The sequence below is a fragment of the Haematobia irritans genome, chromosome 1, assembly GCF_050003625.1.
Source record: "Haematobia irritans isolate KBUSLIRL chromosome 1, ASM5000362v1, whole genome shotgun sequence".
NCBI lineage: Eukaryota > Metazoa > Arthropoda > Insecta > Diptera > Muscidae > Haematobia > Haematobia irritans.
The window spans coordinates 6,581,425-6,599,452 of record NC_134397.1 but is presented as its reverse complement, the minus strand read 5'-3'; the positions used below and the strand labels follow the sequence as shown (position 1 = coordinate 6,599,452).

General features: G+C 34.2%; 3 protein-coding genes, 1 long non-coding RNA gene and 1 other non-coding gene across 7 annotated transcripts; 3 read left to right on the top strand and 2 right to left on the bottom strand.

The window, feature by feature from the left end:
* Window positions 1-309: 309 nt before the first annotated feature.
* Window positions 310-3,583, top strand: RpL3 (ribosomal protein L3). 2 transcript variants are annotated; one of them, XM_075289046.1, is made up of 6 exons: window positions 311-459; window positions 826-1,018; window positions 1,248-1,416; window positions 2,035-2,170; window positions 2,528-2,917; window positions 3,125-3,583. In XM_075289046.1, the coding sequence occupies exons 1-6, from the start codon at window positions 457-459 to the stop codon at window positions 3,470-3,472; spliced, it is 1,239 nt and encodes a 412-aa protein (XP_075145161.1). In that variant the 5' UTR covers window positions 311-456; the 3' UTR covers window positions 3,473-3,583. The 2 variants fall into 2 exon arrangements, with proteins under 2 accessions (XP_075145162.1, XP_075145161.1); XM_075289047.1 differs by lacking the exons at window positions 2,528-2,917; window positions 3,125-3,583 and having other exon boundaries at window positions 310-459; window positions 1,692-2,143.
* On the top strand, window positions 1,084-1,165 carry LOC142222854 (small nucleolar RNA U43). Its single transcript, XR_012718447.1, has one exon. It is a non-coding gene; the product is annotated as a small nucleolar RNA U43 (small nucleolar RNA).
* A 3,294-nt stretch (window positions 3,584-6,877) lies between the features above and the next one.
* On the bottom strand, window positions 6,878-8,191 carry LOC142220107 (HIG1 domain family member 1A, mitochondrial). Of its 2 annotated transcripts, none has more exons than XM_075289044.1 (3): window positions 7,988-8,191; window positions 7,259-7,445; window positions 6,878-7,166 (listed from the first exon to the last, which is right to left on the bottom strand). In XM_075289044.1, the coding sequence occupies exons 1-3, from the start codon at window positions 8,073-8,075 to the stop codon at window positions 7,142-7,144; spliced, it is 300 nt and encodes a 99-aa protein (XP_075145159.1). In that variant the 5' UTR covers window positions 8,076-8,191; the 3' UTR covers window positions 6,878-7,141. The 2 variants fall into 2 exon arrangements, with proteins under 2 accessions (XP_075145159.1, XP_075145160.1); XM_075289045.1 differs by having other exon boundaries at window positions 6,878-7,171; window positions 7,988-8,187.
* A 1,963-nt stretch (window positions 8,192-10,154) lies between these two features.
* LOC142220106 (uncharacterized) lies at window positions 10,155-11,066 on the bottom strand. The gene is made up of 3 exons (XR_012717838.1): window positions 10,661-11,066; window positions 10,498-10,603; window positions 10,155-10,432 (listed from the first exon to the last, which is right to left on the bottom strand). It is a non-coding gene; the product is annotated as an uncharacterized LOC142220106 (long non-coding RNA).
* Window positions 11,067-11,223: 157 nt separating this feature from the next.
* On the top strand, window positions 11,224-13,197 carry Irbp (Inverted repeat-binding protein). The gene has a single exon (XM_075289042.1). It carries the CDS (start codon window positions 11,287-11,289, stop codon window positions 13,156-13,158), a length of 1,872 nt encoding a protein of 623 aa, XP_075145157.1. The 5' UTR covers window positions 11,224-11,286; the 3' UTR covers window positions 13,159-13,197.
* Window positions 13,198-18,028: the final 4,831 nt, after the last annotated feature.

The following is an 18,028-nucleotide window of genomic DNA, read 5'->3' as shown; positions in this document are numbered from 1 at the left end:
TCGACCTTTTAGGAACATTTTGCAAAACACAAGCAATGACGATTTTATTGTCAACAATGAAAATTACCACAGAGCTGCAAAAGGCGAGCTGTTAATATTAAAACTGGTGTACTTGGTGATATAGCGGATTATGAAAGAGATTTTGTTGAAAACCATTACGAGCCAGCTGACATTTCCCTAATGAATATGTAATAAAATCTACGTGAATTTCAGCCAAAAACTCTTTTTAAAAAGATTTGGTACTTAGTGTGAACATAGAATTATTGAATATGTAAAAGACTCATTAAAGCGACATCTGTACGCTGCGTTTTGCGTGTGTTCACAGCATTCAGCTTTCTATTAGCAATAAACGCAATACTGAGATTTAACTACACCCAACTTAATTCGAAATCCGGGTATCAACTTTCTTTTTGTCTTCGCCGTCTGAGAAGAGCAGTCGGTAATAAACCTAGAGAAATGGTAAGAATATATAATTAATTACTAAAGAAAATAAATCGGTGTCTGCAATCGAGAATGATGGAACAAATATATCTTGTTTCTAAAAGAAAAGTGGCTCATTAAAATCGTAATTTGTGATTATAAAATGGTATATAATGGCACAACTATCTCAGTAGTGGAGTCAACAATATGCAGTTTGAAGTTGCATTTTATGTTTTCAGTTTAAAATAGTAAAAATTGTACGATAACATATGGATTTGGCATTCTTTTCATATATTAAATTGTGTTGGTTTTTTTTATGATGCCACGTTTTTTCTGATTTGCACACTACCTAACCTCAAATTTTATACACCACACATATGTTAACTTTCGCTTCGTTTTTTACAGTCTCACCGTAAATTCTCGGCTCCTCGCCATGGTTCCATGGCCTTCTATCCCAAGAAGCGTGCGGCGCGTCATCGTGGTAAGGTTAAGGCTTTCCCCAAGGATGATCCCAGCAAGCCTGTACATTTGACTTGCTTCCTTGCCTACAAAGCTGGTATGACTCACATTGTACGCGAGGCTGACCGTCCTGGTTCAAGTAAGTATTTATAAAAACGTGTTAAGAAAACTTATGTACATCGTCATATAGTTCCTCTTTTTTTTATGATGAGAAACAGTTAATTTATTTATGGTTAGAACATAAATGATTCCCATGATTATAATTTAACTAGGGCGGACTGATTAAAAAAAGAAGGAATATCATATATAGCTAGTATTCATTATATCAGATGTATGGAAAACTAATGAAATTTATTTCATATTTTCAGAGATCAACAAGAAGGAGGTTGTCGAAGCTGTTACTGTTTTGGAAACCCCACCAATGATTGTTGTTGGTGCTGTGGGCTACATTGAAACTCCCTTTGGTTTGCGCGCCTTGGTTAATGTCTGGGCTCAGCATTTGTCCGAAGAATGCCGTCGTCGTTTCTACAAGAATTGGTGAGTAACATAATTTCCACCTTCAAGCGCCATTTTGTTTTTACTGTCAACCACGTTTTGCAGTTTATCGTCTGGGATGTACACGTGTGTTGGTCTGTTTGTTGTATGATGATAGATGGTATCTGAGAGCTCTTATGAGGATATATTTATATATTACCATCTCTGCCTGCCTTCCTTCTGACAAAGCAAACAACGCCAACATATGTGGTCCCCGGAATTTTAATATATTTTTTTTTGTTAAATCGTTTACTAAATTTACATATCAAAATATAAAGTTCTTCGATCAGTTCTATACTGAGAGGGCTTTTCAAATACACTTTGTCTGTGTGAGCTAATGGAATTGAATACCTTTTTAATTGGATTTAATTTCATTGTTGGCGAGCTCGGACTGGAAGTTGTAATCTCCGCTCACTTTACGTGATGAGGTTCTCTTCCCTTTTGTCTATTTTGAAAACAGCTGCGAAGTTGTGTTTTTTAATTCCAATGGAGCTGCGCCCAAGGAAGATTGCTGCATTTTTATACCTAAAGTTGACACTGCTTTCAATCGGACACGAGATTACATTCTCCCCGCAACTAGAAACGCATAGCTAACGTTAGATTTCATTGTCGTAACCATAGGTACAAATCCCAAAAGAAGGCTTTCACCAAGTCCAGCAAGAAGTGGAATGATGATTTGGGCAAGAAGAGCATTGAAAATGATTTCCGCAAAATGCTCCGTTACTGCAAAGTTATTCGTGTTATTGCTCACACTCAGGTAATTATTTACTTTTAGAAAAATGAATAGATTTAAATTAGGCGACGTCCTTGGCCATTAACGTGCTGTGCTGTAGCTGATCCTTCGGGTGAAGTGGCGGCGCAGTGTGTAAATGTTCCTAAAAGGCGGTCTTGCTGTGATGTTCAATGCACAGTTATATAACCGCAACGTCGCAGATCAAATTGCCCTTCGGGTGGCGATTTGTGATATATTCCACTAACTGTTTATAGTCACTCAGACCATTAACATACAGTTAAACCATATCACAGACAGTCCTTCCAACTCTAAAGCTACGACTTGGTTGTTATTTTCTCCGACATTAATTGTATTACGTTTTTTTTACGTTCCCCTCCACAGATCCGTTTGATCAAGCAACGTCAAAAGAAGGCCCATGTTATGGAAATCCAATTGAACGGTGGATCAATTGAAGATAAGGTTAAATGGGTTAAGGAACATTTGGAAAAGCCCATTCCTGTTAGCAATGTCTTCGGACAAGATGAAATGATCGATTGCATTGGTGTCACCAAGGGTAAAGGTTTCAAGGGTGTCACTTCCCGTTGGCACACCAAGAAATTGCCACGCAAGACGCACAAGGGTTTGAGAAAGGTTGCTTGTATTGGTGCTTGGCATCCTTCTCGTGTATCCACCACTGTTGCACGTGCTGGTCAAAAGGGTTATCATCACCGTACCGAAATCAACAAGAAGATCTACCGCATTGGTGCCGGTATCCACACTAAGGATGGCAAGGTAATTATAGTTACACATGATTTGTTTATGATCCTCTAGTTTAATATTATGATGATAAATTCATTAAGTTCCGACATCAAACAAAACTTATATTTGATAAACTACATGATATTTTAATGATAGGACTGAGACCCGTATCAATACTATATTGGAAGCTATCTTTCACAGTTGTTTTTGTAATTAATCATATTTTCGTTTTTTTTATAGGTCATCAAGAACAACGCTTCCACTGAATACGATTTGACCGACAAGTCCATCACCCCCATGGGTGGTTTCCCCCATTATGGTGAAGTTACCAACGACTTTGTCATGATCAAGGGTTGCTGCATTGGTTCCAAGAAGCGTGTTCTTACTTTGCGTAAGACCCTCTTGAAACACACCAAGCGTTCTGCCTTGGAACAAATCAAACTCAAATTCATCGATACCTCCTCCAAGATGGGTCATGGTCGTTTCCAAACCCCAGCCGACAAATTGGCATTCATGGGTCCCCTCAAGAAGGATCGCATCAAGGAAGAGCAAGCCGCTACTACCGCAGCTACTGCTACCACCGCTTAAATTTTGTTTCCATAAGATGTTACATATATTATGTATTAATTCTTTAATTACCATATGAATGTATATTTATATGGAAAAAAAAATAAAAAAAGAATTTGAAAAATCAAAAAATTTTATTGATGTTTGGGCCTTATTGATGTTAGGGAAACGTTTTTAAAATGTACAATTACATGCAATTAACAAACTAGTGAAAACAATGAGTAGCAACGTATTTGTAAAAGATGCATTCTCGATCACTATATTTCATTTTTTTTTGCTGTAATGTAAAAAAGCGAAAATAGGCACTAAAAATCGCAACACGTAAAGCATAGAACAAAATGGATGAAACTACATTGAAAACTGTTCCAAGAAACCTCAACTTAAAATTATATCGGCGTTGGTAATTTATGCGATTCATTGAGTCAGGCTGCCAACCAATAAATGTTCCTTGTGTCTGTCACTAAACGTATTGTACTAGAAAAGTGCTTGCAACAAAACAGCAGTACTGAATCATAGCATTGAAATTTATTGTAAGATGTGTATATGTTACCTATTTTTATGAAAATTAGTTATACCTCATTCACAGTACACTTCCAAAAACCATTTCAACTGTCATTTGCCTTATAAATAGGGGATTTCAAATCCACTTTTAATAGATTTCGAGCCTAATGTGTATGAGGTATTAAATAAGGACGTCTAAATTATTGCGATATCTACCTGTGATTCCTAAAACCCACAGATTATATTTATCTGGAATCCTTCTTGGAAAAATTAACATGTAAAAAATTGAATGGTAGATAAAAATATGACCAAAATTTAATACATGTCTTAAATTTAGTCCGCTACAAAAGCATTATGATGATTTGCAGTGGATTAAATGCAGCTGCAACTGCTCTATAAGGTTTTTCGAAATAATTCTTAGATCATTGTTATGAATTTCAATTATTTAGAAAAGTAAATGCAAAAGAAAGGATGGATTATATTTATTTGAAGACTTTGTAAGGCTTGTGGCCATGTTGTAATAAAACAAAATTAAATCTTAGATTTTTACAGTGTTTTATTTTCTTTCCAATATATAATATTAATGTATTGGCCTTGTAGGCTTCGGGTATTATATGAAATAAATAAATAAATATTTCTTCAGGGAAATTAACTTTAAAAAAAGAAGAAAATATAACACAAATTAGCCAAACAAAAAGAAAGACAATTATACGTTACATGCCATTTCGACACATATTAATAAGGGACTTAACCAGCCCAGGCCGTGTCATAGGACGGTCCTCGTGGCGCTTGACCTATCGAAAGCATTCGATACGGTCAACCATGCCATATTATTTGAGGACATCGAGAATACGTCCCTACCGGCAGGAGCGAAGCGTTGGGTGCTGAATTATATGTGTGGACGCCAGTCGTACGTGGAATTCAGGGACAGAAAGTCAAGACCGCGTAGAGTTAAACAGGGAGTTCCCCAAGGTGGGGTGATATCTCTGGCACTGTTTAACCTCTACATGTCCTCGATTCCACCCCCTCCTGGCGGCGTCGAGATTGTATCATATGCGGATGACTGTACAATCTTGGCATCTGGGCCCAATGTTGATGACATTTGCGATCGGTTGAACGTCTACATAGCTAATCTTACCAGTTATTTCACTGCGAGAAACTTGAGGATATCCCCCACCAAATCCTCAGCCACACTATTTACTACATGGACGGCAGAAGTGCGCAGGCAGTTGAATATCAGAGTCGATGGAGTAATAATTCCGACCACAAATTACCCCAAGATTCTTGGGGTCACATTCGACAGCCTTTTTAGGTCATCTGCCCATGCCACTGCAATTTGTAATAAGCTCCGTGGTAGAAACAAGGTCCTCAAGTCACTTGCCGGCAGTACTTGGGGTACGGACAAAGAAACCTTGCTAACTACTTATAAGGCAATTGGCCGGTCAGTGGTAAACTAGGCAGCGCCAGTGTGGACACCGCAGACCAGTGATACGCAGTGGAATAACATACAAACCTGCCAGAACGCTGCTCTTAGAACTGCGACTGGGTGTCTCCGCAGCACACCCCTGGATCACCTTTATGTGGAGACAAAGATCATTCCTGTGCGAAGACACAACTACATGTTATCAAAGCACTATCTCCTGGGTTGTTATCGCAGTAATCATCCAAACCACCATCTTATGGATACACAACCACCACCCAGGAACGTAAGGGTTGATATACATAATCTAGAGCGCGAGATCCAGCGCTATAAAAGAGAGCCTCTAGATCAAGCAGCGTACCAGGCAGGTTTGAACAGGATTCATGAGGATACTGTAGCTGAAGCGGTGAGAAGCTACAAGGTTAACCCTGTTCTTGGAGTCCGACTAACGCCCATAGCACCGGAGGAAAGAGACCTCCCACGGCAGACTAGGGTAGTTTTGGCCCAATTAAGATCAGGCAAGTGCAGCCGCCTCAATTCCTACTTATCGGTGATTGATAGCAGCGTAGCTGACGTTTGCCCAATTTGCAACCAAGGGCCACACGACACGCGTCATCTTTTCTCTTGCCCAGCCAAACCAACCCGACTTACCACCAGATCACTCTGGACACACCCCACCTTAGTCGCAGAGTTCCTTGATCTGCCAACAAGCTGATGTACCAAGCGTATAACATGAAATGGATGAGATCACAATAAACTGTTACAACAACAACAACAATTATACGTTAAAATATTGCAATATTATACAAATATATGTATATTTAAATATAATATATAATCGTCTTTTTGTTTGGTTAATTTGTGTTAATTTTTTTTCTTTTGTTAAAGTTAATTTCCCTGAAGACGGACAACGATGGTGTTCGAAATATTGGAAAGAAAATAAAAATAAAACACTATAAAAAATCTAAGATTTTATTTTGTTTTATTACAACATTACCTCAAGCCTTACAAACTTTAAAAATAATTATACTAAAAAGTCAGCTACAAAAAATTATCATTTTTGAATAAAATGTAACCTTTTCACTTCAAATGTAGCCGTTTGGAAACTATGCTTGTAGCCCCTATATAAATCGGTAAACGAATTTTAATTTCTGGGTCCATTATATATATACATAGAGCTCTTAGAGTAACCAAAACTATCTTGTAGATGTAAATTTGTATACTTAATTTTTTGTAGTGTGTCTATGCCTTAGGTTAAAGTGGAAGTCCGATTTAGTTTCAGTATCACTTAGTTTATTGTGATAAATTAATTCCTTTGATTACTAATTTAATTTTTCCCAAGAATTTATCGCTAAGGCAAATTGGTTTGTAAGAAAAGTCTATACGAAATTGTCTCTTTGTAAATTTTATTTATTTATCTCTGTAAATAGTTCTCATTACGCTTTAATTTTACTTAATACATACATTTCTTTGCTTCAGTTTTTTAAATTAAAATGTCAATTAAATAAGGATATAAAATATTTATTCGTTTGACAAGTAAAAACAAATATACGTTTCCATTCAATTAACAATTTTCAACATTTCTATATCACAGGGCAATACGAATATCCTGAGTAATGGCGTATAAACAAGAGATTAATTCTTAATCACATGATTTCCTATTGCATGTTTCCATTGTATGTCTGCTTCAGCTTTGAAGAAATTGTGTATGAATGTATTGAAATTAAATGGATTTTCTATATCTAAACACGAAACGGCAAACAAAATTTTCACAATTTCAACTGGACAGTTTTGCTGTACTGCAAATAAAATAAATAAATCATATAAAAATAAAAATCACAACTAATTAAATCTAAGTGTAAATGGGCGAGGATGATAGACATTACTCTTCTTTTGGTTTTTTCACTATGTACTGATTGTACATTGTATAGGCAAGTCCTAGGGTCAGACATCCAACTACTGTCCCTTGGGCCGCCACACGAAGTTGCATGAGGAAAACACTGGTACTCATCGTGCCACGGTGTCTATATTTATATGCACCAATCAATCCAGCAGCAACAAATCCAGCCAAACCTGCAATTAAATGTTTTGAATGATTAAATTTTGAAAAGTATGCAGGCAAGATGCCTAATATTTGTAACGATACATCATTTTTCAAAGCATTCCTTGTTTTTTATCGCTGATTTTCCAACCGTTATCTTAAAATGATTATCGGAAGAACTTTACTTTCGAAAAGGAAAGTAAGTCTAAGTTGCACAAAAAATCCCTGCTTTGATAATACTAATGTGTAAATCTCACACCATGTAAACAAAGAGACAAAATTTTTACATTTTATTCATTACAATTACATCATACAATTGTAAATGACGAATAACTACCGTGCCAAAACAATAAGCAGGTGAATAAGCATCTGGAAGTGTTAGATAACACTTATTTTATTTATGTAGAATAGACATCTGTTTCCGAAATCTTTAATTGGTATAACGTCCCATGGTCAAGGTCCTGGCATTGACATTAAGGTGCCTACGTCACACGACGATTTTTCTCATTTCACCAGATTTTTGATTACGGAAGCAAGTGTAGCTCTATATTCACTTAGCAACAAGCCCACATACCTACTACCATAAATGGGGAATCCTTTGCCTTCTTCGATAGTTTTCCTCCATCATCACCGGGTTCGTCAAAATAGGATTTACTGCTCATGATGTTTCAAAATATGACAAACTTTTCCAAATATATCCTTGCCAAACAAAATTCGCAATGGAATTATTTTGATATCGAGTAACTCTGCTATTACAATTGACAGCGACCAAAGTATGTGGAGGAAGCTAATTGAAAACGTAAACTGCGGCTATAACCATGGCAAGGCAAAATGAGTTGAGTTCAAAACAATTTCAAACGTTAGTACATGGCTGAACAAGAAGGTTAAATCATGGGCCCATATGATTACAATTTTTTTATTTCGACAAAATTTTAAGTTGTCAAAATCATATGTTTATGGTGATTGCAGCTCTCCAAATGACACTGCATAGCAAATTCATCTCAATCAAACTCGCGCATTCATAGCTGGAGAATTGTTCAAAGATGACTTGAGTATCTTGATAACATATTCCAGACCCAAAATACCAAGCACATCCGTTGTTAAACTGCATCATAAACTGGTTTTGTTAATAGATGGCGAAGATCCATTTGACTGACTTTCATTCTTAACTTTGGTGGGTATTATAGTCTTATTTGTCTCATATCGGCGTTCCTCGGATGAATTATACACTTCACAATCACTCATAGGTGACGCAATTAAATTTGAACCTTTATTTTTCTCTGGATTTGAATTATTTTTTCAGGACAATTGAAAGAATAAATAATTGCCACTTTTACCAATGCCATACGATTCTTTTATCAGCTGATTTTGACTTCTTAAAATTGTAAACAACATATTGAAATTTGTTGTTTTTGTTACCGTGATTCAACCTCCTTATTCAGCTATGCGTTAGTAGTTTTAAATTATGGTCATGTTAAAAAAAGTACCTCTTCAAAGTTGTGTGATATCTATTTAATAGATCTTATTGCCTACTAGTTAAAGGATATTTGTAAACATCTGATAATCAATCTACGTATATTATATTCGAGATAAATATAATACAAATTATAACTTTTTGCGAAAAACAGCCTCACGCATGAGTTGAGTAAATGGCATCGAAGTACATTTGATATATACCACTCAATCTCCACAAAATTATATCCAGGTCCTGATCTTGAAAATTATTTATTTATATAACAACATCATATGAAATAAGTGTTTACAAAATGTAACAAAATGAATTGAAGAAAATTCCGGCCTTGCAAAAATTGCAGTGGACATTTATACCTCAACTTATTATTGAATGTTGAAATTTGAACATTTCGTCATTAAATTGCTATTAATATTTTTTATTGAACATGAAAAAATTCCAAAGATTGATATTTTTACTGTAGGAATGAAAAAGGACTTTGAATATATTGCAATATGGTCCATCCCAATAAACACAAGCGTATATTCAATACGCTTTCAAACATTTTTTTTCAAAGAATTAGATTACAATTCGATTTGAGAAATTGTTGAGAAAATTTCGTTTTCAACAAAAAAGACATTACCCTCAACAGTAGAATTCAACACGATAGCAATAATTTCTCAACATATTAGCAACAACTTTTTAAACTAACCCAATAAACACAAACGTTTGAAAAATGCTAAATTTCAACAATTTTTCAAACATTTTTTCAAAGGATTAGGGTAATATTCAAGTTGAGAAATTGTTGAGAAAATCGCGTTCTCAACAAAAAACAGACATTACCCTCAACAGTGAAATTCAACACATTAGCAATAATATCTCAAGTGTTATCCTCAAATTGAAATGCATCGCTACTCAATAATTTGTCAAACAATTTTCGATGCGAGTCAAATTCAAAATTAACATAGTTGCAAATACTTTTCAACCTAAATTTGTATGAATGATATCCACACTTCAAATTGAAAGTCAAAGCCAAAATTCTATGAATTTTGTATAATTTATTCATTTTCATCAAAATAAAATATATAATAATGCACTACACTACATAATACACTACAATACCAATTGATAAATAATAATCTTATTAAACATATCAACAAATAAGAACAAAATAAAAAACAACCAACAAAACTTTAAATATCTTAAACACTTTTGCATTGATAATTCGTTTTCCTTCCTTTTGGTATCATAAAACAGCATTAAAATTTATTAACATGCGGGTAATTTGAAATTAGGAACGTACTGACCGCGTGTTAGAATTGATTTCCAGCAGAAGGAATTCACAAAATATCCATTTTAAACTGATAATAGCATATGAATTAAACTGACGATGTGCTGCACATTTTCATCCAGAAGTTTTTTGATTTCAACAATTTGTTGTTTTTAACAATTTTAATTGGTTGCACTTGTAATGTTTCTGGAAACTTTTTATTGTCGATAAGTCACTCATTTTTCATTGGTCAGCTTCTTAATGTTTGCAAGAATGTAGCATCCAAAGATTTTAGTTTTCTGCAAAGAGATTTAAATTTAGTGACTTCTCTAAAGTGTTGATTTAATTTTTCATATTGACGTACCAATTATTATAAACTATTTGAAACAGTTCCAGTTAATTGTCCACCATTTTTTCACCGGTCAGCTTTTTAATGTTTTCAAGAACGTAGAATCCATAATTTTAGTTTTCTGCAAAGAGATATACATTTAGTGACTTTTCATTTTTTATTTTATATTTATACTTACCTATTTTTATAAACTATTTGGTTATTTGTCTAAAATTTTCCATTTTTTTATTTCTTCCAATTGACCACGAACTTCGTTGCACAAATAAGTATTGAAAACCACATGGTTTTTTCGTTGCATTTTAGGGTAGTGTTTTGTCAAAGTTTTCTCATATTATCTTCAACACCTTTTCAAAGATTTCGTCAACATTTTGGCAAATGGGAAGTAATTCGCAAACAATTTGAAGATGTATTGAAGATGAGCTCTTTCAAGTCAAATTGAATTTATGTTGAAAATTATATTTACCCTCAAACTCAAGATGTGTTGCATTTGAAAAACGCTCATCCTGTGTTTATTGGGAAATTTCATTTTAGTGCTTCAAACCTATTGGAATTTGTTGAAAGCAAGCAATTTGCAAGGCCATTTGAATTAATGTTGAAGATGGGATTCAAATTGATATGGCGTTACCTATGAAAATGCTCATCCTTGTGTTTGTTGGGATGTTTGCCGGCCGTACGTATGCGTTTTTTGATACGCCATGCAGATACGCGATATTTTAGGACGCCTGTCCAGAAAATTTAGTTGTCATCACTGCATGTAAACATTGCGAAATTTTGGAAATCAAATCAATAGGAAAGCTATAAACTATGAGTTCTTGGCATCCAGAAAATGAAATATCTATATCTGACTCCGAGGATGAAGATGAAGACTTGAAGGCTGTTTATCATGGTAGAGATGCTATGGTGTTTGTGGTCGATTCAAATTTGTATCATGAACCAGATCGTTTGGATGAGGCCTTAAATTTGATAAGAAGTGCGTTTTTGTCTGGGCTTTTGGTTAACGATCATGATCTAATGGCTTTGGTTATCGCCAATACTGAGAATAGCTCAGAACCATTTGAACGCGATTGCTTGGATGCGATAGTGATGCCGGAAAACTGTGCAGTATTCCTTCCACCTCGTCAACTGAATACGGCAATAGTAGAGCACTTTTTGAGATTTGTTGAGACCTCACCCAATGATTTCGCCGACGTTTATGGTGTGAGCAATGAAGGTGGTAATTTTGCCCACCTTCTAAGACTATGTTTAGATTTGGTACAGAACTGCAACTACTCCGTGGATAATACAACTATCATATACTTGACAGATAAAGAAACACCTCATCCTGTACAATCTGAGAGTTATAGGCAGGCTTTGCAGAAGGCATCGGATCTGAGTGGAAAGGAAAACGTCGAATTCCAAGTTATTCCAATGATAAATCTCTTCAACTATGACGTTTTTTACAAGGAGTTCATATGCTTGGTGAGGGATATCGAGATAGATAGCTTTGAGCCTGGTAATCCACAACGTCAAAGAGAACTGTTGGCTGATCGTAAAATAAAGCAGAATTTTGTACGCCGTTCCCTGGGACATTTCAAGTTTTCCCTGGGTCCAGATGTAAGCCTCTCTGCTCAATACTTTAACTATTTCCAAAAGGACAAAGGACCACGGAAAGTTTTGATTCAACGTACGGACAATGCTGTTGTACGCAGACATCGTCTAACGCAAGTTTTTAAGCAGAATCCTGAGAGCTCTGAGCTAGAGCAGCCTCGTGCCATCAACATTAAAGATGCTTGGTATGAAATTAATTTGGGAAATTCGTCAATACGTCTGTCATATGAACAAGTCAATCGTGTACGAAATCTTCATTCTCCGGGAATGATGCTCTTGGGATTCAAGTCACGCTCAGAATTGTCCAAGGCATTGTTTTGCAAATCATACAATTTCATGTATCCCGACGATGGGCACATCATTGGCTCGAAGCGTTTATTTATGGCCCTGTGGGAACGTTGTAAGGCTAAAGATAAAGTAGCAGTATGCCTATTTATGTGCAAACGAAAATCCATGCCTCGCTATGTGGCTCTTGTCCCCGTTTCAAAAGACGATGCCGAGCCAGATTCGTACTATTCCCTATTAACGAATGATGGTTTCAAGATGGTATACTTACCCTGCTCGTCTTATATCCGTAAGATTGATTTCTCTGATTGGAATTCCATTGAAAATCACGCGCCAGATGAGGGTGTAGAAGTTTGTAGAAAGCTGGTTAAGAAGTTCCGTTTGGATTACAAACCTGGTATTCTATGCGATCCAGACTTAGATCAATTACAATCCAAGCTTTTGGCTCTAGCATTCAATGTTAAGTTCGAGACATTGGGGAGCCAGTATTTCCCAAATGCTGAGCAACAAGATCAACGCATAGCTAACTTAATACCGAAATTTGAAGAAATATTCGGTGAAGATGTCGAACCGGCAAAGAAACGTTCAGCGAAGGCCGAAACTTCAAATGCACCAAAAGTTCCGAAAATGTCTGCTGATAATTTAAGTGACAAAAATTACGTTATGCAAATGATAAGCAACAAAAGTCTGGCATCATGTACTAAAGATCAATTGATGGAAATATTGAAGACACATTTTGATAAAACAGTACCAAAATCCACTAAAAAACCAGATCTATTGGACATAATATATTCTTATAATTAAAATTGTTGAACAATAAAGAATTTTATACAGTATGCAGAAGGTATCGATTTTATATTCGATTATAGCTATGTATAGGTATCGGTAGATTCTCAAATAGAAAATATTCATGCCCCTTTAACCGTTATCGCAAATCGAATCATTTTATTTGGGGAGTTAATTTGCTATTAATCCAATTTTGAATTTCTACTATTTAAAATATGTTGTCGATTCCAATTTAAATGGAGTATGTATTCAGGGTATAAATTTCGTAAACGTTTCTGCTCGAAGACTCTGATTCATTCTTCCAATTTGATAATCTTTGAGTGATAATATTTATACAAATTTATACAAGCGAAAGCTAAAAGTCGAAATCCTTTGAATTTAGATAAAACTGCAACAGTTTCAGGCATAATATCCATATGTGGTCCTCGTTCTTCGCCAATAGGACACCAATTACATATATTTATTAACCGTGGTATAACGGTATAGCTCGACTTGTATACAAAGGGTTCCAATGTGGCAGAACTTAAAAAATGTTTTCTCTGTTATATTGGGTTGGATGGAAGGGTGGCAGTCAACTATCTATATGGGAGAAATAGAATGAAATGATGGAATACATTCACTCCAAGTCTCTCAATGAGTATGCAGGGCTTATTAAATTATATCCAATTTGGTACATACACGTAAAATAGAACAAAACCCCACGAATTACCGGTATAGTAATCCAGTATAGACGAATACAGAACCGATTCTATATAATTTATGGATCCATATGCATTTTTATTATGCGAAACAGTGAATATCTTATTACCTATGAAATTAATTACGTTAAATTATTGGGAAAAATAAAAAAAAACCTATTTAAAGTTTCAACTTGAATTTCAAAATTTCTCACAACTGAGAAGCTCATAAATTATATAAAATCATATTTCGTATATTTTAATGAGTATATTAGATTGGATCGGATAGATGGGTGGAAATATATCATACAAACCTCTTTATAGCTATAAGTATGCAGGATTTATACAATTTTTATGCAATTCGATATACAGATGTATAATAGCCCAAAACACACTAATTACCGGTATAAGTGTACACTCATAGAAAAAAGTCTGCAAATAACAGCAGTCGATGTCTGATGTTATATTTTTGTACTTCAGAGCCTAATGAACAACAAATTATAAAATTTTTAGGTTATACATTTTCCCCAAAGCATATTTAAGAACCAAAAGTAATTTTTGGTATATTTTAGTACTGTAATATACTTAGAAGCTCATAAATAAGATCAGCAAACATTTTGTTTGCTATTATGCCTCAATTCGATAAATATTCAGATTTTTAATCAATTACTACAGATTTTCATAAAATATTGTTTTAATTATATTAGGATAGCTCCTAAGTTGATATTTTTATTTGTTTCAGCCAAAATAAAACATGATTTAGTGTAGTCGAGCTTAAAGAATAGCAGGAAATGTTTGCTATTTCAGCAAACAGTGACTGCTGTCCCTTTTTCAGCAGACTTTCTGCTGTTTTAGCAGACTTTTCTGTTGTCCCTACTAACAAATTTCTTTGGGTGTAGGTAAATACTCTGCTAAAAGTTAGAACAAACTGAACCTTTGTAGATAATCTTTGCTGTGTGGTAGACAATTCTTAACATTATTTTTCTTTAAGTCATAACGGATATATTAATATTTCCGTGAAAAGCCACAAGCAATTTGATTGAAAATTGGAATAATTGAGAGGTTAGGTTAGGCGTGCATGCATGCTAGTCATTACACCACGATGTGTCCATAATTGAGAGGTAAAATCTGGGAATCGATTTATATGGAGACTACATCTAAATATGACAATCGTTCAGGCTGGACCAACAATAGTAAGATTGGGGCAAGTGGCGAAGACCACAAAAGTTTTTGGAGCATTTACTTTGTCACTTCCTTGCCGTAACGAGATACAGATCTCGTTATTTGGAAAGAGACGTGAATCACGGCCATAAAAAATCCAACTAAATATGGAAACATTTTTACCAAAAAACTACCAAACAAAAATGTTATTTTACAAAATTTTATTTCTATAGAAAATTTTGTCAAAATTTTGTTTCTATAGGAAATGTTGTCAAAATTTAATTTATTTATTCATTCAATATAATACAAAGTGATCCACATGGTGTATTATACACTAATAAATCCTAATCATAGGCTTCAGAGAAAAAAAATTAAATTAAAATCCTTACAACTAAATAAATACACATCACAACCGGTTTCCCAAATCTAATACACTGAAATAATTCAAGTAGTAGAAAATTTTGTCAAAATTTTATTTCTATAGAAAATTTGTTAAGTATCTCTTAGTTGAAGAGGAATATTTTGCAATTCTACCAACTGTGACAACAGTGGACGTGATGCCAAAAGGAATTGCAGGAATCTTAGGCCAAGATTCTTAGCTCATGTATAGGTTGAGTTCCGAAAATAGTTCCATTTCTAAAGATTATACTCGTTTTACTTGTTTCTGTCATATTTTTTATATTCCATCCTAATGTTCCAACACACACCGAATGGGAGAGAATTGGTAGCAAGCACCATATGTAACAAAGTTTTTTTGTTTAATTGTTACCTTATTGCAGTAATTTGTCATTCATTTATGGCCAGCTTGAGTATATAATTACATATTCTTGACTTCTTTTCACACACTTTTTGTTGGCTGTTGGTTCACATTTAAAAGCTTGGATGAGGCTAGCCCTATAGCCTTGTGAGATAGGTTATATCTGAAATGAACATGAACAAAAGGCGAGTATATAATGCAATTGTATAAGTGTGTAGGTGAGTGTGTGTTTATGCATGCGTATGTGGATAATTTAAGCAATTAACACTCACTTATGTGAGAGTCACACGATTAAACTTTATTTTTTCATGGTGCGTAATTTTTTCAGTGTTCTTGTGTGTGTGTGAGTGTTATATTTTTTTTTGATGCTGTGGAGGTTGCTGAAACTTTTAAACCACCACTATTGCAGTATATTATGTCGTTATGCGCCAAACGGAAGCGGAAGCTTATAATAATGGAAAAAGTAGAACTTTTAATAACGTTGCAGCCCATGTTCCAGCCTCCAGTTGGTGTAATAAGTAATGATACAACATTGCTCCAGTTTTTTTTATTTAATGTTATCTTGAAAATCTTTAGACCGATTACTCTTAAATGAAATTAAATTTTGACTTTGATCTGTATGTGTAGGTGTCGATCATGAATATTTACTCTAGAGCCCTCTTAAGTCATAATCATCAGCTGAGTCTATTAATCTACGGTTATTCGCTTGCCCTTATATTTTGAGAAACATGAGATAAACGAAGGCAGACTGACAAAACTGATAAATATTTACATCGGATATTCGTAATATTTGGTATAAAAGGGTATTTGTTATTTGACACAAGAAGGAAACCCCATTTCAAAGTGTCAGTGAAATATTAAACTAGAACTCATTGACTATAAATTTAATATGGAGTCATATTTTAAGTCATACTCTAGACTCGGTGACAACTTGGACACTCTGAAAAGCGGACACCTCCGGAAAGTTTTTCAACAAATTCAAGAAAATTTATTAGACATAATAATTTTTTCACTTGTTAAAAAAAATTTTGTAGTTTGAAGAAAAAAATTGGAGTTAAAAATTGGAAGAATGTCTTTAGTGCCATACGAAGTTCAAATTTAAGGAAATAATGAACTATTTGGAGAAGTACGAATTTAGTAAATCCTTATGCTTCATTTGTGTATAATTTTTCCCCGTTTTTTAGTTAATTTAACTAACGTACACAAAAAAATATTAAAGTCCAGAAAACTTTCTGCAAACATAATAATTCCATGAATTAAAATAAAGTTAAATTGGCTTAATTGAAATAGACTTTTTTGACCAGAATGTCCAGAAAACTTTCCCCAAACATAATAATTCCATGAACTAAAATAAAGTTAAATTGGCTTAATTGAAATAGAGTTGAGGGCACATCTGTGCCGAATAGGAGTAGCGGTTTAGCCATTTTATTTCCATTCAGTTAAATTTTTGTGTGAAATAATAAAATTTATTTGTTTCAGTAAAAAAATCCTAAACTGAAAGCAGTTAGGAATTGTTCATTAACTAGAATAAGGCATAGCATTTTACTAGTACTGTTTTCTTCGCTGGGTATAAGAATTTACTACTGAATAAGAAAATTTTATTCACTGATAACAAAGCATTCGTAAAAACAAACAAAAACCGAACTAAAACCAAGTTTCCTCAAATTTAGTAAGATTTCTTATAAAATGATAATTCTGACTTCCTTTATTATAGAAAGCTTATCATACATACGAATAATATTTTAGTTCATTCGTACTAAGAAGTATTCAATCCTTTCAAAACTTAAGGAAACACATAGAATATAGGATTAGAATATAGGAAATTTTACATTTCTTTTATCTACCTGTAATCGATACCTGTCATCGATGTAATCGATGTGTTTGCGCGTGGGTTGTTTTTTTAGTTGGAATCGCGTTGTTATGGTATACTGAGAGATTGTTAAAATTAATATAATAAAAAACAAATAAAATATATAAAATATTTGTTATTTTAAATTAGTGAGAAAAATGTTCGTTTTTTGAAAATTGGTTTATATAAAAAGAAAACACCAGCAGTATAACAACCCCTTCATTCGACTTAATTTTGGAATCTTCAATTATCAGGTAATATTCAGTGACGTTAACCTTTTGTGAAAAAATTGATTTAGGATTTTTTTGTTTATATTTGTAGGTATTGAAATTGTAAAAGGTGGACAAAATTGCTAGGCAGCAACTTTTTCAAAGTGAAAGGTACTAGAAGAAGAAAAAAATGTGTTTTCATATTTCAAGGCCAGTCGATGCTGTTGATTCTAAA